General features: G+C 43.6%; 1 protein-coding gene across 4 annotated transcripts in view; it reads right to left on the reverse strand.

Moving 5' to 3' along the window:
* Nucleotides 1-26,037, reverse strand: part of CRHR2 (corticotropin releasing hormone receptor 2) — a 138,448-nt gene that overhangs the window by 36,055 nt on the left and 76,356 nt on the right. For 3 of the 4 annotated variants that reach the window (XM_050320801.1, XM_050320800.1, XM_050320808.1), the window contains 4 exons: nt 25,797-25,882; nt 18,849-18,955; nt 4,946-5,063; nt 515-668 (listed from right to left, as the gene is read on the reverse strand). In XM_050320801.1, the coding sequence (XP_050176758.1) occupies nt 515-668; nt 4,946-5,063; nt 18,849-18,955; nt 25,797-25,882 (465 nt within the window). Of the gene's footprint in view, nt 1-514; nt 669-4,945; nt 5,064-18,848; nt 18,956-25,796; nt 25,883-26,037 lie in introns of those variants that run through there. The other variant, XM_050320815.1, reaches the window with a different exon arrangement.

The following is a 26,037-nucleotide window of genomic DNA, read 5'->3' on the forward strand; positions in this document are numbered from 1 at the left end:
GAACAAATCCCTCAGCAGTCCGAAAGACAGCTGTAAAGCTGGACTGGCAGATAATGAGGCTTCTCTTCTAGTCAGCTCCACACTTAGAAGTGTTTCTTGAGACTGAGTGTTCCACTGGGCATGGACGGAGCCTTTTCTGCTTCATGCTGTGTTGAACAGCAGTGTATGAGGGGTTGTTGTCACTGCTTTGCTGATTGAAGTGAAAGGAATGTGATCTGAAAGGGATGTGGTGTGGACTACTGTGTTCCCAAAGGCTGAGCCTGGGAGTCTCTCTTTCTTTCCTGAACACCAGGTCCCTGAGGATGAAGACAAATCCGATGATAACCTATCAGCTTTATGTCACCACCGCAGCGAAGAACTGAACCTGATCTCCTGTTGTTTTGACACAGTTAGGTCTGAATGTCAGATTTTGCCCCAGCAGGATTTAAAAAGTTTATTCCTGCTGCTCTTGTCTTTAACATTTTAATGTCAGGTACCATCAGATAACACCATTGTAACCACAGCAGCCACTTACACCATCCTATGAAGAGAAAGACCCATTTCCTCAGCTTATCCGTGGAGTAAGTCATCACTATAGCAGTGTGCAAGTAGCAGCCTTCCACAAACATCCAGAAGAAGTTGGTCACCACAAAATAATTGTAGACAGTGGTAATACATCGACACCAGGGCTGGAGAGGAAACAGAGGAGAGCATTTTAAAATTATGGTGAGAACATTTAAAAGTTTCTTATACGTCGTAATCCCTGCAAAAATCAAGGGTAGAATTCATTCATGGGACACAGATTTTCCCTATGATTTGGAATCACGATGTCTTGGGTGCTGTTGGGAGCTCACAGCTACATCTGAGACCTTCTGCTGAGGCTGGTTATGACCATAACATGCAGGAACTCCTGTATCTAAACATGTGTGGAAAGTCAACATTCCAAAGGCAAATCCACACCCGCAGCCTCCAAGCAGTGTGAGAACACAAGAGGAGCAGCTCATCTACCCCAGATGATCTTCCAGAGGCACAGCCATATCCTGAGGTCGTACCAAGAGATAACATGTGAGTCTAAATATCTAAATATCTGTATATTTGAGGCAGGAGAACCCACCTGCTGAGCAATTCAAATACAAGGTAGGCATTATTGTCACAGTCTTGCTTCACTTCCTTCCCATTAAGCAAGGAGCACTACTAACATTTAGGCAAAAAAAAAGTTGCTTTAAAGGTATGTTTTTATCAGTTATTTTATCCCCTCTCTAGGCTCCAGGAGGCAACATCCCATGAGTAAATCACAAGGAACCGATGGCAATTTCCACAGTGCTCCACACAGGAGTCTGGGAAAACATCTTTGTGACCAGGCACACACTGAGCATATTCCCTGCAGCAGGACACTAATTACCTGTGTTCACTGCCACCACTGGTGTCATTTTGGTCTCAGCATTATCCAGACTTTTAATTAACTCTGCTGAAGTATTTGTGACTTTTGATCCGCAGTTTATTTTATTTCAGCCCTCATATGCATGAGGTGTGGATGGTTTCTAGGCTGTCAAGCCCAGCAAAATTCTGGAGATTAGGAATTTATTGGGCAAGAAACACAGTTACAAAAAGTCAGCCCATTCAAAGGTTGCAAATTTGTTTATTGAATGGAAATAAAAAAATCTTCTGGATGTGTTAAAGCTTTCATTTCTGCATTATTTCATTGATATTTCAAATTTGGCTTGGCTCCATCCTTAAAAACCAAAACAAGTCAGAAGAAGTTTTTTGAAAACATTTTGTTTTCAAAACTTTTTTTCCCCCCCCCATTTTGGCTTGAACAAAGGAAAATTAAGCCATAAACAAACAAACAAACAAATAAATTTTTTTTTCTAAAACCAAACAAATAATTTTGCTCCATTACTGATTGACCCCCAAACTAGTAAGACTCTTAACTCTCACATTTGATTTTTTGGAAGGTATGAGCATGAATTAAATCTTCCTCTGGGGCCTCAATCCTGTGAAAATGCTCTGATAGAGTGTCTCCACTCTTGTTCACTTCTCTCCCTCCCTTACAAGATTTACACAGTTTTTGTCCTTTCCACAGCTGCTCATTTTCTGAAGAATTGTAAAAAATAATTATATCTGAGTGGAACTGGATTGGGAAGATACTGGGACAGATACAACAACAAACATAGTGGTGGTGACATATCCTTCTGCATCATTGCCATAGGAGACCAAAACAAAATAAATTTTGAGCAATTCCTTTTTGGAATTGTGGATTTATTACTACTGAATAATAAACCCCATTTGCTGAACTCATTAATTTATATACCTTTTTTTTTATTTGACTGAGGATTCTCCATCCCCATGTGTATCCACCATCAGGCTGCAGATATATTCAACAATTCCCCTTCTTGATTTATTTATAAGCACTATAATTTCATGCAAAATATTTCGATGTTGAATCCTTGATGCTTCTGTAACTGTGTTATTTAATCTCCACTGATCAGCACAGAAGAGATCATCATTATTAGCCAGCATAAATGATGTGGTTCCCATTGATTTTGGTGGTATTATTTTGTTATACCAAAGGAAAAATAAAGTTATCACTCAGACTTGTACAAAGCACCAAAAAGACTGCATTGTTCTGCAGAGAAAAGACAAGTTAATGAAAACTGGGGCATGTGAGAATCTGTCCTTAACACTTGCAGGGTTTTATTTTCCCTGGCAATTTGTGGTCACATTTTTAAAGGCACCTGAGTGCCTGACTCCAACAGATTTTTCCTAAATAACTGTAAAAATCCGTATTAAGATTTGCAGCATCGTCGTGAGGGTAGGTCACTCAGCATAAAACTGTTGTCCCTAAAGCTCCCACACCACCATCTTCTGGAGTATGAGAATGTCAGAAACACAGACAAAGCAAACACTGAATTAACAGAAGCTACATTTTTCTCAAGGGAGCATCTGAATGAATAATAATGGAGATTTATGCATAGACTTCTTCTTTATCTAGGTACTAATGATTTTTCTATTTGCTTTCCCAAAGAATGGGATTGAAGTTGAGATGTCAAATCTTACATTTGAAAAGTTAATCAAGGATGCTGAGTGTCCAGCTGACATTCAAATGAATGCATATCCAGGCTCCTGGATATCCATTTTCCATTTCTGCAGGGCCAGTGGAGCCACGACTGATAGCAGGTGTGAATCCAGATCATAGTCTATAGGCATTTTAGTCCATCTGCTTTCCAAAGACAGAGAGTATGAAGGGGGTGTGTGTGTTTGTGTGTGAATATGTGTTTGTAGTACACTCTTCTTCTTGGTTATGGAGCTAAATATCAGGGGACATCCCCAAAAGGGGAATACCCGACTATAAAATTATTACCAGGGAAAGAGAACAGTAAAATACCCTACTGAGGGACTTTCAAAAAGGTCTAATTGTCAAGGAAATGTAGAGCTGTTCTCCAAAAAAAAGTAAAGAAAAATGCTTTTTGTTTTGGGGTGGATGTTTTCATTCCACTCTGAAATCCATGTACTGCTGGGGCTGCTGGGTGACTGAAGAGGGAGAGGAATTACCTTGATGTCTTTGATAGGGCAAGGGGTAATGGCTTCACACTGAAAGAGGGTGTGATCAGATATTAGGGAGAAATTCTTCCCTGTGAGGGTGGGGAGGCCCTGGCACAGGTTGCCCAGAGAAGCTGTGGCTGCCCCATCCCTGGAAGTGTCCAAGGCCAGGCTGGACGGGGCTTGGAGCAACCTGGGCTAGTGGAAGGTGTCCTTGATCATGGGAGGGGGTTGGAATGAGATAATGTTTAATGCTCCTTCCAACCCAAACCTTTCCATGATTCTGTGATTACTGTACCTACACAGGGACTGATTCACTCAGAGAAGCATCTGCAGCTGGGAGGTACTTGAGTGAACAAGACATAACATGGACAGTGAGAGAAATGACAGCGTGGTGCTGCTGTATTTCTTGAGTGCTCAGTGCCATGCAGAGGAGATGCCCCACTTCCTTCTGCCTCCAGCCTTCCTTTTTTCTTTTTTTTTTTTTTTGTGTCTGGATCTATCTGGCCCCTTGAACTGTCTCTGACTCTCAATCACCCATCAGAAGGCTGACTTAGCTATGCCAGCAGGAAACTCCTCTGTGCTTTTCTGATATCTGGGTTAGTTCTCTGCCAGTTTAATGAATTCAGTTCCCAAGAGTTCAGTCCTCCCCAAGGGATCAAGAAAAGGAACAGAGCGAGTGCCAAGGAAGCAGCAGGAGCTGGAGTGAAGTGTCTGAGTCCTTGGAGGAATGAGCCATCCCTTCCAGTGACAAGGAGCTGCTGCTGGATGCAGCCCATATCCCAGAACTTCATCCTCAAGGCCAGTGTGGGGAAGAAGGGATTAGCAGAAAAATGGAATTTTGTAAAAAAACACCCCACAAATACATCGACAACAAAAATTGTACCATTTCAGGCCCTATTTTTTTATTTTTTGGGAGTCCTGCTGACTCTAGGCATGAGTGTCCCCACTGTCATCAGACAAAGTAGCTGACTCAGACACTCAACAGCCAAAACAATGACTTCTGTCCCTTTTCATGGAGTTGTTGCCCTCTGGACCGAATGTTTTCCCTACAGAGGTGCAGATCACTGCAAGATGCTCTGACAAAAACGTTCAGGAACCACTCCATTTAGTGTCTTGCAAAATACTATGTCTCACAATATACACATTTGGAAAGCATCTATGGTCAGTGAAGAGATGAGAGAAGCTTTTCGGTAGGATTTTTACTTTAAAAATCCCCTTTGGTATTCAGTAATGAGGAAATCAATGGAAATTTAGCAAATCCAAGCTCATTTTAATTTTCTTTTCACCTTTTTGAAGTTGCATGAAAGCCACTCAGAGCCCAGGGATAAGTGTCCTTGGTAATATTTCTCTCAGCTGAACAAACTCAGCACCCCTGCCTTCCCCCAAACTGCATGGCAGAGAGATGCTGCCTCCAGGCACTTACTTCATTGCTTTCATGTATGTTGTGATCAATCATCTGAAGCAGAAACCACATCACGTTCCTCAGGATGAATGTGGTGATCAGATTCCAGTGGATAATATTCCTCAGGCATCGGATACTCCTAAACAGGGGAATACATTTAAATCAACACATGTAGTGGATATCCACATTAATGACTATATAAAATAAGTTAATTCTGGTCACTTGCAAAATTCCTCCTGCTTCTATCCCCCCTCCCCAATCCCTCTGTCACACCATGAAACAGGATATTCAACTGCTCTTGCAAAGCCACGTACAACAATTTGTCTTGATAACATGAGGAGCTCCCTTTGACAAGAATCAATTCGAGCAAATGAAACAAGATCAGTGGGAAAGAAAATCAAATATCCAAATGCTCACTTAATCCTTGGTTATTGGTTTTGCTCCCCTCCATCCCTAGAAGATGGAACAGCCCCTGAGTCACCAGGCTGCACTGGAGGCTGCTGAGTTGCTCACAAAAGGATATTTGGTGACAAATATTTGCACTGGAGTGGCAAAGCTGGAATAGTTTACATTTGGTCAGTTCTTGAACAGGCTGCCCTGTGTGAAGTTCACAGTTAATGCAATAGGAGAGCACAGACTGCCTGGTTTCAATCCTGGGCTCTACAAAGCTTTCTAAAACAAGGTAAAGCTGCACACCCTCCTTCATAAAAATATTATTTTTATCTGGTTTTAGTCCCTCTCCAGCTCCCATTCAGATGCAATGTAAAATATGAGCACAATGTAAAATAAGACCTACAGTAAGCTGGGACACGGTGCCATAAAACAGAAGAGGGGAGATCTTAAATAGTGTTTACTGGTGGAAATGGCTCCAGGAGGCAGCCAGTGCATGATGAGGATGCCAGAAACCAAAGTACCACTGAAGTGAGACAGAGTTACTCGTTACAGATTCAGTCATTCAAGACCAGAGCATTTCCCTTCTCACTCTTTGTGAAATGGTAAAGGAAGGCAAGGGCCAAGTTGCAGCACTGCAGTTACAGAGTCTTCAGTTAAATGATTTTTTTCTCTGCTAAAGGCAAACCAGTCCAATTAAGAAAATCACTTCCACAAGGGTTCAAACAGCCAGTGCATTTCCTGGGATTCAGCATTTGCTGTATCAGTCTCCCTGCCTGCCAAGGAAGCTGTCAGATACCATGGGACACAGAAAGTGGTGTTCTCAAACCTGCTCAGCTGGAACTGACTGCAGCTCACCCCAGTGGCAGCAAAAAGAGAGGCACAATCCACTAACCAACTCTGCTGCTGCCTCAGGTCTTTTGCATGACAAACAAGCCAGTTTTCTTAATAACAAACACCATTTTCCTAGCATAAAACACTTTTTGCACTTTTCCCAGGACTAAATTAGTCAGTCTCAGGGCTAGAAGCAGTTCTGTTGTGTCCTTCAGCATCACAAATCTCTCAGAGATTTCAAGCAATCCAGCAGAAAAACAAACAGAAGACACATATGAGATACAGAGAGATGCTCAGAGGTATAACCCTACTAAGTCAATGTTAAAATAGTCTCTGAGTTTAACAGTTCAGGCTGCAAGTATGAAATTGCTATTTGGTTTTGAGAGCCTCGGTGACTCATGACTAGAGTCAATTTGGAAAACAAATCTCCAGCTACTCAGATTCATTCTCTTTTATTTAAGCTACAACCCCCCAAAACGCTGCTCCTGGTGTAACCTGTGCTTCCAGGAAGCCTGCCAGACATGTGTCTCACTTTGGAAATTTCACTTCTAACAAAACAAAGGTTCATAGTTCAGCTTTCAAAGAAATGAGGCAACGAACTACTGCTAATGTTGAACCCCAGGAATCCTTGTGGCTCTGGGCAGGCTTTGAAACATGTTAATAAGATCCTCACTCTGTTGATCATTCTGCACATAGATGTCCTGCAGCTGCTCTTCACCTACACAATTTACTCAGGTTAAGGATTAGCAGATAATGGGATGAATTTGAAACATTGCTTCTAGGGGGAGAGGGAGGCAGGGGACTAAAACTAAGGAGATTTGGGTCAAACTGTGGAGTTACTGATACGAAATTAATTGCTTTCGAGAGCTCTGACAACAAAACAGATCCAGCACACTTGCCAGCCGAATTCTCGACAAAGATAAGATAAAGGAGTGGGGAAAAAAAAGCCCTTGCTTCAGGTGTCCATTTGGATGTAGTTTAATCATCCCATATGCTGGAACATCGCTAAATCTGACTAGAGGAAATCTTATTCCCACAGGATTTACAGCAGGACATTGGACTGGACACAGAGGCAGAAAGGATCAGATAAAAAGTTGTAGACTTTTTGGTTCAGTTCATAAACAGAGTTTTTCCCTGCAGTAGTATCCTGGTCATCAAAACCACATTTTCTTCTGTGTCTTAAGATAAACTCAGTGGACTTGATGGTCTCAAAGGTCTTTTCTGACCTTAGTGGTTCTATGATCCTTTCTTTCTATCTATTGGCTACATTATCTTTGCCTTCCTTAATACTTTTTGGTTCCTACTGGTTTTTCTTCTTTGCCCCTCAATCTGCATCCTTCAACCTTTCAGTGACATCTGTGGAGGACACAGAGCAAAAGGGTCTGGTCTGTGTTGGGAACCTCCAATCTTTACAGATAATTATGATCAAACCACTGCATGTTTTCAAAAAGCCATATGTGTTGAGGGAAGGTGTGTCCCTGGGGTAAAATGAGGTAAGGCATAAATGTGGCCAGCAGCTGGAAAGGACCAAAATGAAGCCCAAAGCCTTTGCTTTGGATGAGAAACAGGGGCAGTCAGCTCCCATGTCCCACTACCTTCAGCAAAAACCATATTTTGGATACCAGCAACCTCACACCATCACCTCATTCCCTTCTGGAGACACTCTGTGTGTGGCTCAGATGGTAAATAAGGTGATTTCACCTGCTAAAAAGCTTCCTGTCTTTGGGACTAACAGAGCCATGGAGAAGAGGCAGGGAGATGTGTCTGAAAGTGCTTCCACAGAGTTTCCTAGACAGCTCAGGCAGTGATGTGACCTCAGGCACAGAATGGTTTTAACCTTTTCCCTTTTTTTGGTTTCCCTTTTTCTTTTAGTGGGAGTCCCAACTGGAGACTCAGAGTTTGTTTTTGTTTATAAAGAGCCCAGAGCCCATGGTTTCTGCTTGTTTCTGTCTCCTAACTACCACCAGCACAGCAATCACAGTGGCAGTAATGCAATTCATAGCCAAGGGCAGGGAGAGCTTGAGAAATGACTGTGTCAGGTTTGTACTGGGGAGGGAGGAACAGCAGGATGATGGAGTGTGTGGAGGCTGCAGGGCACAGCAGTGCAGGGCTGCAGTTAACTCAGTCGGTGTAACAAGGGAACAATCTCTTGGCAGCCACATGAGAAAGCTGCTCTCATTTTCAGGCACTGCTGGTGGGTGGTATAATTGTAATTTAGCGTGTGTAAAGCACCTGGAGGGATCCTGACTGAGGTGAGGGTTCCCTCTTTCAGGCACTGTTCACATGTGACTGCTCTGCAGGGTTCAGGAGCTCAATCTGTGCCCAGAGTTTATCTGTGCAGCCAGGCTGGAGCCTGAGGTGACCAGGAATGAAGGACACATCCCAAACTGAGGGACAACAAAACTAGTGACTAATGGGTGACCCACAGCCCAGCTAGTGTTTGGTGAAAGGACAAAGCCAACATTGTCATACTTGTCTCAAAGCCTGAGGAAAAAACCTCGTAAGACTCATAGGGGTAATTTGTCCTCCACAGGTCTTTACCTGGCTCTTGGTAGATGGAAGGTAGCTTAAATTTATAAGCCTTAATTTAAATTTAAATACTCCTGTTACTCATGAAAATGACCTGTCCCATTTTGAACACTTAAAGAGTCATAACAGTATTCTGTGACAATGAGCCCCACAGTCCCTTTCTCCTTGATTAATTATTGGCTTTACTCCATGGAGTGGAAAAGTAAGCAAGCCTGTGCTCCAGGAACAGCAATAACTGCCCTCACAGGTAGCACTGGAAAGGAATTCCCATCACATCCTAACTGGCAGGAGGTGGAATTTAAAACACATTAAGCTGTGTTATATGTTAGTGAATTGAGCTTTCCTTCGAGGCACGGTGATCGGCGTGAATGAATTCCCTCAAAGTGGAGAAGTTAAGGAATTTGGGGTTATTCTTGTCTCAGTGGGGAGATATCACAATTTGGGGACTGTGGCAGTGGTAACATCAGGAAAATGAGAGCACAGAGATCAGAGAGCTGCCTCCCAAGAGGGCAGAGAACCACATGAGAGAGGGGAGAAATGGGAGATTCAGCAACTGGGGGCTGAACTGATGATTCAGACAAAATTACAGCACTGCTAGGAAGAAATCTGAGTTACAGAGCCATTTAGAGTCCCCTGGTCTAAAAGATCTGATGACAGAAGGTTTCATATTCATCTTCATGTCAGGAAACATCATTTATGCCATTTCCACTTGTTTTACAACCCTTGATGTGTGCTGAACGGTGCAAGTGCATCCCAGCTTCCAAGAACAGCATCACAAATCACCATCCCAGAGTTCCTGAAGCCTTGCACATGACAAGACACGACAGACTGAGCTTATTTCCTTCCTACCCTAATACTTTTCAGACAAAAAAAAAAAAAAAAAGATGGTCAGATCTTTGGTTGAACTCTTCTACTAACTCTTCCCTGGTGCATGGGTCCAAGGATGGAAGGCAGAAGAAAAGAGGTCACAAGAGACTTAAAGATTGAGGCCACAACACAAAGACATAAGAACTTCCATATTCAGACAGACCAGTGTGGAGGAAACGGGCTCAAGTTGCACCAGCTGAGATTCAGACCGGGTATTAGGAAAAACTTCTTCACTGAAAGGGTGGCCAGGCATTGGAACAGGCTGCCCAGGGAAGTGGTGGAGTCACCATCCCTGGAAGTGTTCAAAAAAGGTGTAGATGTGGCACCTGGGGACATGGTTTAGTGGTGGACCTGGCACCAGCATCCTGAACTGCTTGGTGTGCAGGTGTCAGAGGTTCCACGTTAGGAACAACAGCAGAAAGATGAAAAACAAACCAAATTCCCCAGCAGTTGACTGCAGCATGAGTCAAAGGTGGGCAGAAAGAGCTTCAGATTGTTGGCAGAGAGAGGACTCTCTGATAATATTGACCCTAATTGTATGATTCAACATAGAAAGCAGAGAATTAGAAAATCCATTCTTTTGACTTGAGAAATGATGAGATCTGAAAAGGCAGGAAAAAAAACCCCTTATTAACTATTTCTGCAGAGGCAGCCTCACTGATTCAGAAATGGACATCTATAAATAGCCCTGATAAAACTCAAAGCAGCTTTCTGTTATATATTGTTATATTGTTTTTTTCTCACTCTGTCCATACACAGTAGTATTTTTCCTCTGGGATGTGCAGAGCTACTATTTTCTGATTCAAAGCATGACACAAACAATTAACATTAGCAATTATAATAATGTGCCAGCGTGGCTGAAAGCTCGCTGAATTAGTGGAATCATCTGCATAGAAATAATTGCAAATGAAAACTTTATTAAAGAAGCTTGGAAACCTTCTATTAATTCATGTAGTATTCCATTAATAATGATGTTCAATTAAGACTGCTGTCCCAAAGTCTCTCTGAAAACAGCTGATAGGAGAAATAGGAGTCCTTCCCGTTCCATGACTGTTGAGCAAGCCAGAAGGAGAATCATGGACAACACTTAAAAAAAGTATTTTCCCTCTTTAGTCTTTTCTAGGGCAGGCAAAGCACATGTACAAGCCATAAATGGCTTGGAGTGGGAAGAATACCTAACAGTAAGTTATTTCCCAGGCTCTGTGCCTGTCATGGCCTATTTGCTTTCACCCACATCGAAGCCTTCCCTGAGGTTCTCATGGTGCTCATGTTCAATCAGCGCACATATTCTGGTACTCCTGATGCCAACAGATGGGAAAAGCAGCTGGAGAGGTTGGCAGGGAAAATCAGCTCCTTGGTGGCAGTTGCCAGGGGGGAATATAAATATTCCCACAGGAAATGCAAGGAGCAGTTTCAAGGGAAGAATAAAAGCCTGGAAGAAAACAACAGCTTTATTAGGAGGACAGGAACGAGATGCTCAGGTGAAGAGGAGAAGCAGCAGCTTCCATTACTGTCCTTCAGGCACAAAGGCTCACAGCACTGGCATTCCTGGGCTTGGAAGGATGGAGCCAACACAACACACAGGAGGACCACACGGGCAGGACAGTCCCAGGACAGCCTCAGACCGCCTGTGTTCATCACCAGTGTTGGTGCCCAGCACTGTCTGGCTGGGAATCACATTGAACCAGGGTTAACAACCTCTGTGAACTCCCCAAGAACAGTGTGGATAACCGTGGGATGCTCCATCAGCCTGGCTTTGCTCCTCATCAGCCTACAGGAGAGAGCCTGAGAGCCACGTGGTTAAATAAGGGCTAATTGAAACCCAGCCACGGGATGCTCCAGTCTAAGAACAAGGCTCCAAGCTTGGCTGTGCTGTCAGCTCTTCCAGTGGAGAAAATTCCGGTTATTTTCACAGGAATGACAAAGATGACTTCACTTAGTGAGGCATGTGACTGTGGTTTAGACAGCTGAAAAAAAGGTTTAGAACTCTGCTCTAGTCTGTTTTGTTAAACAGAGGTAATTTGTCAGTAATTTTTGAACCAAAGAGAAGACAGGGCTGTAAAGTTTTTTTTTTTTACAGAAAACATCTTGCAGGTCAGGTTTTAGTGCCCCATAACAGCTTTAGAGTAGCAGGGGCACAATACATGACTACAAACCCCCAGGGATTATCTCAGACACTGCTCTGTAGACACAGGTTGTTGTTACCAGTCCACACTGTGGAAGGGTGAATATTTTCTTGTTTAATTTTTTTCCATTGCTGCTGGATTGCACAAATTAGAGACAGGACTTCAGAAGCCAGACACAGAGCTAACAGGAGCTGGTCTGGCTTACAGCTCCTGTTTGGGAAATACAAGTGCCCAACATGTTCTCATTCATAATCCCCTTGGGGGATTATTTGTAAAAAAATAATTTTAAAAAAAAAAAAAAAGAAAAAAATTTAAATTACCAGGTTTGGGAACTCAGGGGTTATGTTTTGGGTGCCTTTTTTGCTTTTAATATAATTACCAAAGTTTATTATATTATCTACATTTGCAGATGCTGTGTGGATAAACCAAGGAGGAAAATCTGAGCAACAGATGCTGCCCCTTTCCTTGGCCTCATTTCCACCGAAACACGGTGTAAAATATTCAGTTATCTTTGTGTATCTGTCCAGGAATTCAGGAAAGACCATATAGCCTGATCCTTCCAAATAGTCATTCCTGTGCTCTGTCTAAATCCATCAGGCTCGTGGTGCTCTCTGTGCCTTAGGAAATGCTTTCAGTGGTTCAGCCTGGGCACCACCCCAAGGAAGATGCTGTTTCCATAACATGCAAAGGCAGCCCACAGGTTAATAGGCCTGTACGTGTCCCATTCAGGGGTGACACAAATTTCCACCTCACTCATGTTTTAACAGAGCAATGTGAAGCAGCAGTTTTCACAGAATCACAGAATGGTTTAGGTTAGAAAGGAGTTCTAAGATAATTTAGCTTAATTGTTCACCCATCACTGTGTTCAGCACTAAACCATGTCCCCAAGGGTCACATCCACACACCTTTTGAACAATTCCAGAGATGGCAACTCTGCCACTGCCCTGGATAGTCTGTTCCAATGCCTGACCACCCTTTCAGTGAGGAAATCTTCCAATCTAAACCTCCCTTGGGACAACTTGAGGCCATTTCCTCTCATCCTGCCACTTGTTATCTGGGAGAAGAGACCCAATTCCATCTGGCTCCAGCCTCCTGTCAGGAAATTGTAGAGGGCTATAAGGTCTCCCCTGAGCCCCCCCAGCTCCCTCAGCTGCTCCTCATCAGACCTGTGCTCCCAATCCTTCCCTAGCTCCGTTCCCTTCTCTGGATACCCTCCAGCACCTAAATCATCCTTTAGATTAGACAGAACAGAAGGTGCCTGAGTGCTGAACAACAACAGTGGGGTTAGTGAGGGGCCTTGAGGTGCAATTCTGTGGATGAAAACTGAAAAGGAACCATTTAGTACTTGCACAGCTGCAGGTGCATTTTTAGTACATAACTCTAAATATCGGCTTGAAACCACCTGCTTTGCTTCTCTTTTCCAGAAATGACACAAGGCATGGGGTGTTTTTTTGCAGTAAATTGCACTCCTGAGCATGATTCATATCTAAACTGTAAAGACCAAACTTGGCTTTCTTCCTTTCTCTTAAATCTTGGAGAAGTTGCAAGTCTTTCTCCCAAAACCATTTCATCATCATCATCATCAGAAGTAGAACAGAGCACAGACAAGTTTTACCTTGTCAGTCAACATCAATCTAAATCTTGCACAGAGCAGTTCTATTATCAGAATTCAAACAAGCCCATCTCCAGATAAACAGCCTCATGGCCAAAATCTTGGCAGCAACAGAAATACACCTGTAGGGACGTATTTCCAGCACAGGAGAGGAAGTGGCCTCCTGGTCCTCCAAACCTCAGGTCAAGAAAGTAATTGAGTAAAAGCCCTTCATTAATTCCTGATACTCTAGCTGAACTCCAAGTGAATTTTTATTCTCTCCTGCATTGCTCCTGGACCCCTCTGCTCTGTGGGTTGGAAATTATCCTCTAATACCCATTCCCAAACCTGTCTGTAGAGTGCCTAGTATCCATTTCTTCTTGCACTGACACTGTCCTTGATTGTAAGTGGCTCTTCAGCTTCTAAAGTTTCTCCAGTGGTGATGGCTTTATGGGCAGCAATAACACTCCTCAGCAGCCTTCATTTTGCAAGGCCACAATGCCACTATTTCAGCGGCAGCTCATGAAACCTTTCACCTTCTAAGAATGCAGCTCTCTGGGCACACTTTTAATTACTGGTATTATTCCAGGACTTCACGAGGGCTCTGCTCTCTGTGGCTTTTTTGTGGGGTGGGCTCTACACAAGGAGCCCAAAGAACGAGTCACACAGATGTGAGATGAGAGGGGGCGAGTAAAGGCAGTGGGAAGCAAAGACAATGGCCTGAGGTTAATCCACGGGAAAAGCGTTTCTGTCCTTTATCTGAGCTGCTGAGATGAGACACTTCACATGGATTCAGGCAGTACAGGCCCTTCAGATGCTTTGTATTCAGAGACAACCCTCTCATTGCATATGTGCTTGTTTACAACTCAGCTCCCTCATTTTCACTCCTGCCTTGCTTTGGGAACTTTACTGTGGACTGGTGCAGGGTGGGACAGAGTGGGTGCTGTCCCCCAAATTACTGCACACACCTCACTCGTGCTCCACTCTGGAGTTTTGGGAAAAAATGCCATTAATGAATCATTAATGAAGGCTCTGCCATTCCAAGTGGCAGATGGAATAGACTTAACTCAGCTGGGTGGGGAGTCACGAGATGAGGGGGGATCATGAATTCAGTCAGTTGATGTCCTGTCCCAGAACTTGCTCTTTTCCCTTGTCCCACAACAGAAGGGCACAAATTGAGGGGCTGCACCTGAGATCTGGAGCCTGCTCTGCTCTAACCACACCAGGCAGCACATCCCTTTTAAGTGCAAACCAGTACTAACTGTGCAGATCTCCTCCCACTGGGTATATCCTCAGTCTCCAGGTTCTGATGGGTGTCAGATCACTTTGCTCTATGAAACCTGCTCTGTATTTATGCTCTACATTTCTTCTGACAGGTTTCTAGAAAGCATTTAATCAAACTCTTCCATTCCTACCCACAGAGGCCTGCAGCAGCAGTCTTGCCAGCTGCACACCAGACTGAACAGCAAGGGGCATTTCAAAGGAGTTTGGAACATGGGAGGATAAAAGAAAGTAGATTTTCCCCTCCTAAACTCTGGGAGATAGTTGGGGGAAAAAAAGAAGGAAAAAAAAAAAAGTGGTTATGTTGTTTCAGGAAAAAAAATGTTTCAATCTTTTGGGAAGAAATAATATGTGGGATGGATTTAGGAAATCTGTATGTAATCATAAGAAAGAATGGCGACACTGCCTCAATGCTGTGGGAAATCAGATGCTTTAATGGAGAAATAGAAAGAGGTAAATTTAGGAGCAACAAGAAAGCAAAATTTCCCTCAACACCTCGACTAGCTTTCGTTACCACTATACAAGTGACAAAGGAGGTTATGACAATGTTTGTGGGTTTGTGTTTTTTTTTTTTTTTTAGAGCTGCCTTTATCCAGCAACCCGTGCAGAAGGACATGTCATTTTTAATCTTCAGCCTATCTCCCTTTCAGCACCATTCTTTATTGGACTGAAAACTCAGCAGGGACTTAGACGCTTCCCAGAACAAATACCTTTCGTCCCCTGCTTCTTCTTCAATCACCACTGAACAAATAAAACATTTTCTGACTGAATCCAGTCAGGTCACTGCTGGCCATTGCCAGCATATGGTTTAATAACAAGTCAGGAGTTTTACAAGGGACTCTTATTCCCTCTCAGAGGCTGCTGTAACAGCACACGAACGAGGGAAAATCCATGCCAAAGCTTTTGGCTTTCTGCATTATCAGCAAATTTGGGTTCCTGCATTATCAGCAACAATAAGGGGAAAATATGATTCAAAAGAAGCATTTCAATCTTTTTGTTCTGTTTTTTTGATTGGTGTCACTGACAGCAGGTTTCCTCCTACGGAAAACTCCTGCTTTACTATTGAGAGAATGGGATTTGATGGGATGATGAGGCTGAGTCAGTGGGAACTGCCTGTGTGCACCTGTGGGATGGATCAAACCTTGGCTATGAATGAGAACATACAGGCCATGAGATCAACAGCAGTGTGGACACCTTTAACAGTGACATGGGAAGTGCCCTGAGCTAATCTCTCCAGATCCTCCCTTGAAGATCAGTGCACCTCTACAGAACACTTTGTGCACAAATCCTACATTTTTTTATTCTCAGCATATTTCTTTTTGTTTGTGAGCTTGTTTTGTTCTGCATGGTAAGCAGAACATGGCCCTCAGAGTTTTCAGACCACCCACATTTATATCTTGAGAAACTAATGTTGACTTAGATCTTTAGGACAGATCTCAGTGACTCATTGGCATTCAGTCAGAGTGCCAACAACAATCAAGGCCTCTCCTTCATTTTCTATTATTTAGGTGCTAAATGAAATGTTTACAGGCCTATTTTTTGGCACAGCCTATAAAGGATTGGTTCATATGTGACAGAACTGGGGAAGATGAGATTAGAATAGTCTTTACAGTAGAAAGGAGGCCCTGGTTGAGTTCTCATTCCTTCCCAGTTGTGTTGGGGCTCTCGTGGACATAAATGGCAGATGATTTCATTACTTCCTGTGGCATCTGAGACTTCTGACCATCAAAATAGGTGTGGGGTTCTTTAGATTTTAGAGCAGGAGAAGATTTCTGCGGGTTGTGAATGGAGGGCAGAAGGTTGCAAAAATAGCTGAGGAAGAACAGAACTGGGGACAGGATGACACAGAACAGATTTAGAATGAGAGGGACTAGATCCAGTTCTTTCCCACTTCAGCACAACTGAGGACTAAGTCTCCCAGCAAATGCAGGAGCTCCCTGGGCTGGGGCAGTCATGGGGAAGTTCATCTCCAGCAGCAGCACACCCGTGTCAGCACCTGATCACCAGAGCAACACTCTTTGCCGTGGTAACCACATATTTCACCTGCTCTTAAAACCCCCAGTGTGGGGGACCCCACAGCCTTCCTAGCAGTTGTGTTCCAACACAGCAGGTGTGCTCCAGTCTCCTCCTGCAGACAGCACTGCCTTTGGGAGACTCTGCACTGACAGGGCTAAGGAGAATCAAGCAGATGGTGGGTGAGAAGCATAAAAATATGGAGCAGTCATAGAGTTTGAATCTTCCTGGAGGTCTCCTCTATCTTCACCCTCAGCAGGCACTCGTGGAGTGAGGTAGATGGATGGAATGGGGCAGGAAAAAGGAACTGACAGATTCCACTTTGGGCCAAGATGGGAAACTATCAGACTGTATTTTTTTTTTCCAGGAATTACCTAAATTCTCTCATTTCACCCAATTAGTAGGTGTCTTCTTCCACCCAAACTAAAATGGTGGAGGAAAAAAAGCACCTAAATAACTGGAATGGATTGTCAAAAGTGATTTGTTCTTGGGGCACTTTGAAGAGGTGTGACAGAGATGTGCAAAACCCAGAATTTGCACAGGGGCAACCTGTAATGAAACATGAACCTGGGCTGCCATCTCTGGAGCATCTCTGCAACTTTGGAAAGCAGATGTAGCTCGACAGACACTGAGGTATCTCGTGCTGGTTAATGCTGGCTGGACACTGGACATTTTTTGCATGATACAATGGGAATTTGAAAAGATAGACTATCTTCATTCACAGCATGTACAGGGAAGTGCTTAATTGCTGCTACTCAATTGTTGTTTTCAATGCTGAAGCTGACTGCAAAGTTTAAATCTTAAAGTCAAAGTTTAAATACCAGAAGAACAAGTTAAAAGAGATCAGCTGGGCCACTTCTGTGTTCAAAACTGGATACATTTATACCATCTTATCTAATTGTTTTTGTGTTGTTTACTCAAGCATTTGTAAAAGATTCAGCATAAAGGCAGGGAATATAATTACGATGAATAATTTGCATTCTTTATTCAGTGTAAATTAATTCAGGTTTCCAAGCACTATGGGAATTAGCTTTATATGCACAGTAGAAGGCTTGAAATAGAAGTTTAAATTGATGCATCATAAAAGTTCCCACTGAATGTTTTAAAGATTTTTTTTTTTCTTCCAATTAGCAAAGATTATTCTGTTTATAGATACTGGAGTGCAAGAAGATTTGTATCGTTAGTAGAAAAGACCTTGTTAGGAATGTTCAAGAGGAAGACTTTGCATAAGGCTTTGTAGGGATGCTCCTCTCTAGGACAACAGGAATTCTTTCACTGAGGTCCCTGTCAATAATCGACTTGTAAACCTGGGGAGGGGAGGGAGAGGGGTCCTCCCCAGCAGTTTATCCTCTGCTATTATAATAAGGTTTCTCTCAAGGAAATTATCACTGCACAGCACTCAGTGGAGGTGGTTCCAAACTCAGGTTGAACTCTTTTAGACAACACAGCACAAACAGTACGGGAAAATCAGTCAGGTAATCCAAGAAATAATACAGAAATAACCCACCAGGCCACTCCCTATGAAAATATATCCCTGTGACTCAGGCTTTGTGCCTGCAATACACTGGATGACTGATGCACAGCTACCTGCTACTTTCCACTGATCTTCTTTTCCTCCTGTCCTCTCTCTTTTCCTTGGAGACCTAATTTTCACTGACATATCCACTGGACCTGCCAAACTCCCTTCTGCACCCTGAGCCAGGCAAGTGTTTCTATGCAGTCTTCTTGATTTGCATTCATCGTTTCATGGGGACTGGTGGGGATTAAGCTCCTCTAATGACGTTCCCCTTGTTATTTAAGAAAACGTCTTAAGCTTTTAATGAAAGAAAAATCAAAATTAACCCAAAGCAAAACAGAAAGAGTTCCTTCTATCTCCTTCGGTTTTAGATCTGGGCATTATCTGTCAGGGAATGCAAAATGCCTCATGTTATCATGCACTGCCTTATATTAAAAAGAAAAAATAAAAAGAAAAGTTGTCCCCAAAACTTGCAACTTGACACACTCAAATCCCGGTTTCCCTGTAATGAAGCACTCTGTGCTCACCAAAACTTTTGTGCTGCATCAATAAATCATGCACAGTTCCCTCCCTGAACACAAACAGGCTTCAGCTCCTACGCACAGAAGGCTCCAGCACAGCTCGTCCAACGCGTCACTCGACAAAACCACGGACACGCTCGGGAGCGTCAAAGCCACGACCACTTTTCCAGACCAGGACAGAGTTATCAGAGGGCCTGAGCAGCCCAGTTAAGTGTCACCCGTGGAAGTTAGAAGCATGCAAAACACATTTACTCACCTCAAGCACAAGAAAAGCATAAAGGCAACTATAAGGGCCCCTACTGAAATACAGTGCCCCAGGTAGTTTATGATGAGAGCAATCTTGTAATGGAGCGCATACTTCCTCTGGAGGTAAAGAGATAACAGGATTAAATCAGCATGAATCTCTGAGCACTGACATTAAGGAACAGTTAATCAGTTTAGAAAACAGTAATTACTTTTCTCAACCTCACAATGGTATAATAGCCCCAGGGCTGATGCCTGTATATAAAGCCAAACATATTGCCCAGGCACAGAAGTACAGGCTTGGTGTCGTTTCACTGTGGGATTTGCCCACAGTTTATTATAAATATCTGCAAAAAAAGTTATTTTCTCCCCACCTCTTTTTTCTTTTTCCTTGCAATTTCATCAGGATTTCTTGTTTTCATTATTATGCTATTTTAAAACTATGTCATTTTAGAGCCACAAAGCAACCAAAGACACATCAGCCCAGAGTTTCAAAAGTTATAAAACATTATTTTATTAGGAAACAGCACGGTCTTTATGAGCCAGGCTATGCCACTTCCCTACTCAAATAGTTTGGTTTTCATACAAAAAAATCAGTAAGAAGAAGTAATAAGGCCTTTCCATAGAGGCAGATTTTCCTCTGAGGGACATTTCTTGCAAGCTACGATCCTTATCCTTCAAACCGAGGGCAGAACCAATGCAGCCTGAAAGAGCTGGAATCTGGTGGTGCCCTTTCAGTCCTGAGACACCCTGACAAACCAGAGATCCTGCTGCTTTTAGCAGCAACCTAAGTATGTGATGAAGCTTCATGGGTTGGTGTCTGATTCCTAGGATGAGGGGAGATTATTGGTAGGTTCCTGATCTTGCAAACAAAACATTAAGTACCAAAGAGCTCCCACCTAAATCAGTGAATTTAGGGGTATGACCAAAAATTTGGCCTTGCAGTAACTGGAACATTCTTTATTGGTGGGCTGCTGCTGGCTTCAGAAAAGAGAGGAATCTCCTTTCTTCCCCTGATGGATGAAGTAGAAAAACACTATTCAGATAAATACTGAAGCTGGTTAGAAAGGGACAGAGGTTTGCTGCTGAAAGAGCCAATCCTCCTGAAAAATATATTTATTTATTACGTTTGGCATTTGTTTCTTTTCAGGGTAAGCAGATCTTTTCCCAATTTAGGATGTTGTCCTCCTTCAGAAGAACGAGACCCTTGAAAACTAACCACCTACATTTCCTCCACTGTGACAAAAATATAAAAGCAAAATCCCACAAATGGCACCAGTTTTCTAATTTTGGTTGAACTTCCTTTTTCCATTTTTTTTTTCCCTAGCAATTTCCCTTAACATTTTATTCCAGTCAAAGGAATTTGTCAGTGAATGAATGTTTGGCTGAAACTACAACCAGCAGCTGTAGTTAATCTGTTCCATTGTTCTGTGAAGATAGCATCTTCCAGCACTTTGCCAAAAAACTCTCTTGGAATCATTTCTGTGATGAAACCTGCCTATATCTTCAGCACATGGAGTGCTGCTTCTGGACAGAACTCAACAATGCAAGGTATTTTTGAGTCCATTATAAAATCCCCTAAAATAAACTTCCCCATCCACAGGCCCATTTTGTGAATTGCCTTGAGGGAGAAAATTAAAAACCAACAAAACAAACTTACAAAATCCAAATTCCACACTGAGTTTTATTTAGCCTTAAGACACAGGGACACTTAAAGGGAAGGAAAACACACTTGACCTGAGGTGCCTACCTGTGCAACGTTGTATTATTCAGGGAGTGCCCTGGTAAACTGCATGGCTTAATTACTGTCCTGCATAGTTCATAAAGTCATGGAATCACAGAATATCCCAAGTTGGAAGGGACCCATAAGCACCACTGAATCCAAATCACCACTTCTTGCAGGACTACCTAAAACTAAACCAAATGACCAAGAACTTTCTTCAGAACTGCTCATGTAGTCCTAGATATCTTCTGGAAGAACATTTTTCCCAGGACAAGGATCCTGCTCTTTGAGTCTGACCCTTCAGCTCCATCCTTTGGCTCCTGACCACTGTTTCAACTTCACTCAAGTTTCAAGAGGGCACAGTTCAAAACATGAGAAGACTAGTTGGAAAAATAAAAATTATTAAGCTCCTGTTCAATGCACTGAAGGAAAAACAGGCACGACTTTCGTGTTTTCAGTTTCTGGCACTAACAAGGCTTCCTGAAGGCAAATTCAGATATCATAGAAGCAAGAACTGCCTCAGTGCCTATGAAAAATTAAGCTGACAGGGTGGCAAGATCACTTTCCACCAGCCTACATGCAATCTGCATCTCTGGTAGAATTGAAGATGGAACCTTCAGGGCTGAAAAACACGTGCTCAGAATCAGTCACACGTTGGCCAAAGCTCAGTTCATGTAAACCACTTTCATAACTCTCTTCTGTCTCGCCCTCATGAAGACCAATACATTTAAAATGTCAACAACCTTCTACTGTTACCCAATATTCTTCTGCTTCCAGGAAGATGTTTCACTTCACTGAAATGAAGATATAAATTCTGTTCAGGCTTGGGAGGAGGGTTTTTACATTAGAAATGAGCTGGAAAAGGAGATCATAGAATCACAGAATGATTTGGGGTTGGAAGGGACCTTAAAGATTGTCCAGTTCCAATCCCCAGCCATGGGCAGGGACACCTTCCACTAGACCAGGTTGCTCAGAGCCCCATCCACACCTGGCCTTGAACACTTGCAGGGATGGGGAATCCAGAGATGGTTTGGACACTGGCAGCCTTGCTCTCTGATCACAGCAGGTCACACCACTGGAATCCTCTTCCATTACACACAACAGTGATGTTACCCCAGGCAGTGCAGAGGGGTCTCCCACCAGCTTCTACCAGGTAAACTGAGGAAGCACAGCTTTATATCTTTACCTGCACCAGCCCTGCAAATCTAAGGCATGGTGGGCTCCCTGCAGCCAGATTTCAGGCTAATCATGGAGTTGTTCTGCCTAGAGCACTTTTCCCCTTGCTTTAGCCAGAACGTGACTGCCAACCTATCCAAACCAATTCAGCTAATGATTTGACTTAATGACCACCTAATGACAGCACTCTTAGTCCAGTTGACAAGGATTTTTCTCCCTCTAACAGAACTTACTGGCAGGTCCTGCCAGTGTTTACAGCTCATGTCTCCCTGTGGGGCTCTGCACTCCACTGCCAGTTCAGTCACTTGGGATTTCTTCTGGCTGCCAGAATGATCTCATCACCAGCACAGTTTAAAGACACCACATCTCCTCTCCAAAGACTTTCAGAAGCCACTGGGAAGTATCTTTGTCATCCAAGATGCCTCTGAGTTGACTGCTTTCCTGTTCTGAGCCAGCTGGAAGCTGCATAGCTGTGCCTGGTGTGGCTGTGCTCCTATGCAGGATACATTAGCTTAAGCCCAGCATGGTGCTAACTCAGCTACACAGCTTGAAGCCACCTCAAAACATCAGCAGAACCAAATTCATATCCAGCTGCCTTAGGCCACATAGACAAGACCAAAGTTCCTAATTTATAGCCCTTTTTGGAGGCTAAGATGTATTTTTTTTTCTGCCTGAGACTCTCATTTTACTTCTAACGAGCACAGACCTGTGCTGGGTGCAGCAAAGGTCCTTTTGATACAGGAGCTTGTAGGCTGAGAAGAATCTTTGCATTTGCTTGATGTGCCATCAAGCAGCCAGTTGATCAAAATTATTTCTGTACTTTATTCTTGTGCCTGGAGAAGAAGACAACTACTTGTTCAGAGGGTGAGATTCAGTCTAACGTTAGGACACCAACATCTGGGTATCTACCCAACACCAGAAGGGGCTAGAAGCATTTGTGCACACACAGATGTCCAGTGACCCTTGAGGTGCACTCAGCAGGCTCTGTGCTTCCCAGCTGGCCCTGCTGACTGACCTCCAGCTGCTGCTGCTCAGTCACAGAATCATTAAGGCTGGAAAAGGCCTCCAAGATCAAGTCCAACCGTTCACCCAGCACTGCTGTGTTCACCACTAAACCATGTCCCCAAGGGTCACATCCATGTGCTTCTTGAACACTTCCAGGGATGGTGACTCCACCACTTCCCTGAGCAGCCTGTTCCAATGCCTGGCCACCATTTCAGTGAAGAAATTTTTCCTAATATCCAATCTAAACCTCCTCTGGCACAACTCCATTTCATCTTGTCCTGTCACTTTCGTTACCTGGGAGAAGAGACCAACCCCCACCTGGCTACAACCTCCTGTCAGGCAGTTGTGGTGAGTGACAAGGTCTCTCCTGAGCCTCCTCTTCTCCAGGCTAAACACCCCCAGCTCCCTTAGCTGCTCCTCATCAGACTTGTGCTCCAGACCCTTCCCCAGCTCCATTCCCTTCTCTGGCCATAAAAGACCTGAAGAGCACAGGTATTCCAGAGGACTGTCACCTGCCAGGTACATGGAGACACACAGGGGCATTTTAAACTACACCACACATGGAATTAGATCCCAGCCAAAGTGGGAATCTATGAGCAAATCAGTCCCAGAGCAGAGTTTTATCAGCTGCTGCCACAGGTCTCGACCACAAGTAGAGCCATGATGTGCTGATGTCATCCAGGGAACGTGTGTCACTGAGCTGATGCCCCCTGAGATTGAATGCACACCTGATGAAAAGCCCCTAAAATTTCCCTTGCTACATGATCAAAACTCTGCCATAAAGCAGGTAGAGCTGGGCATGGGGCTTGTTCCTGTCCCATCTATCAGTCACTGAATTCAGAATCAAACCATGTGATTCTTTAGCACTCTGGCTGTGAGTGGCCACGCTTGACAGCAGTGCTGTTTTCTGTATTAAAAATAAACACAAAGCACAGGGCACACCTCCTGGCTGATGCTTATCATCTGTTAGGCTCAGTCAATAAATAACAAGAGACATGTGCGTGCCTGAATCTCACCTTTAATCAAAACGGAGCATTAGAAAAATCTGTGGGGATTTTTTTTTCCTAATTTTTTTTTGAGATCACAAAGCAAGTATTCATCTGTAACACTGAGCATTATGAGAGATTTCAAAAATATTCACAAATATTAATATTTGCAAAGCTTGCTGCAAATCTTTGAAGACCTAACAAATGAGATTTTAAGCTTCTGGAAGCAAGGGTGGGGGAACATCTGCACTTTCATCTGTTTAAGAAACACGCTATTTGAGTAGTTTTAAGCTATCACCATAGCTGCAAAGTTTTTAAAAGCAAAAAACAGAGTAAGGGAAATAATCCTGTCCTCTAGTCACAACACTTCTCCAGCCTTTTCAAACAAAACTCCTCTGTATTTGCTGGTGCAGAGACAGCACCTGTTGGAGTCATGCAAACACATGAGGAGGGCCATTAAAATGCAGCAGCACTTTCCTGAGCAGGCACAGCACACTGCTATCAGCTCAGGTTTCCTGTACCAGCTAAACCACATCAAAGATATGGAGTCTTCACCCAGCTCTGCTCCCCATTCTCTGAACCAGCACTGGCTGCTCCACACCCTCTTTCTTGCTCAGTTTTAAGAGGGTGGTTTCACAGATGTGCGAATCCATTTCAGGTCAATCCCACCCACACTCGCACTGCCCTGGGCCTGTGCTGGCCCCAGCACTCCTGCAACAATGCAATAAAATGGTTTAGGGAACCGAATCATCCCCAAAAATGACCCAGCAGCGAATTAGTTTTTCATTTTAAGCGGGAAAGAAACGTAAGGAGGGGCTGCACTGGGGTGTTCCTAACTTAGGTCAGCTTAAATTGCCATGAGAGCATCATCACTCTGCTGGATCACCTGGAACACCCCTCTGGATGGCACTCAGGTATTGGTACATCTTTTCCTAATTTCTAGAAGCCTCTAGAGCCAAAAGGAGGGGGGATGTGGGTACCACCAAATAACTCAGCTCGTGGGTAAGAGCAGCTTCCTCCTCAGCAGCTGGTGTGTAGTTACCTGTTTTCTGAGTCACTGGTTCAAAGCCCACATTGAGCAAGCACAGGGGTCTCACAGGATGGATTCTGGACCTAAGACAAAGCACATCCTGGCTGTTTGGGGTACAGCACTACTCCAGAGAGCTCCTGAGTACTAAACGTGGGACCTTGTTCTCCTCCCCTCTGCAACTGGCCCAGCAGAGCTACAACCACAGAATGGGCTGGATGGAGCCCAAAACTTCAACAGACCTGAGCTGCTGGGCTCCACCCTGAATCTCAGAGGGGACAGTCACCCCTGGCAGACACAGCACGAGGACTGTGTGTGCTCCTGCCCCACCACAGCGCTCAAAACAGGAGGGAGAGGAAGAGAACCTGGCGTGAAAGGCTTGAAGGCTTAATGTGTGAGGGTGAATGTCTGTGACGCCTCCAAGAAAAGCTGAGACACTTGACAAGAAAAGGGCTTTGCATAATTGCTTGCAGCCTTTTGGAAGGAGCTTAACCCCATATGCTAATTGCAATCTGTAGACTCCTATATCATGCAAGACTGGTTCAATCTTTTACAGGCAGCTGAGACCTGAGTCTGCTTTTTATGTATTTTTCTCTGGCTGCCCCTTGACGTGTTTGCTTAAGGAGAAATGACATGGAGATCTGTAAAGGTCAGTTGTTGATGAGACCTCAGAATGGACAGATATAGGGTGGAATCAGCTGGTTAAACTTATTTTTTAGTGCCAAATAGGCTTTTGGTCTTACTGTTATTATTACTAACATTTACTGTAGCAGCTGTAGGCTCTGAACAAAGCTAGGAAAAATCTGCATAAACATACATCAGCAGGGACAGAGTGTGATAAAAAGCATCCTTTTTTAAGAACCATGTGAGTAGGGGATATGGAGAGAGGACAAGTGATTTGCCTGAATTCACAGGGAGGTTTTGTTGCAGAGACAGAAATGGAATCTCTCTCCAAAGTCCCAAATTAGCACGTTAACCTTAAGTTTAGCTTTGCATTCACGTATGAGAAATGTCATTGAGAAGAATGGAGGGAAAAATACAGACCTTGTCATCCAGAATAGGCTCGCACTGAGAGTAGTTTATCTTGGAAGCCCATGTCCCATTGCCCAGGCATTCTCTGTAGGCATTTCCTGGTACAGATCAAAACAAAAGAGAGATGAACACTCTGTGCTGGACTTTAAACAGCCTAGAAATCTCACAGATTTGAGAAAAGATTAACAGAACAGATTATTTACAAGGCAAATTAACTTATCCCACCTCCGTGAGGACTAGAACAGCCCGCTGA

This window comes from Myiozetetes cayanensis, unplaced genomic scaffold (assembly GCF_022539395.1).
Source record: "Myiozetetes cayanensis isolate MyiCay16 unplaced genomic scaffold, myiCay2020 scf1, whole genome shotgun sequence".
Taxonomy (NCBI): Eukaryota; Metazoa; Chordata; class Aves; order Passeriformes; family Tyrannidae; genus Myiozetetes; species Myiozetetes cayanensis.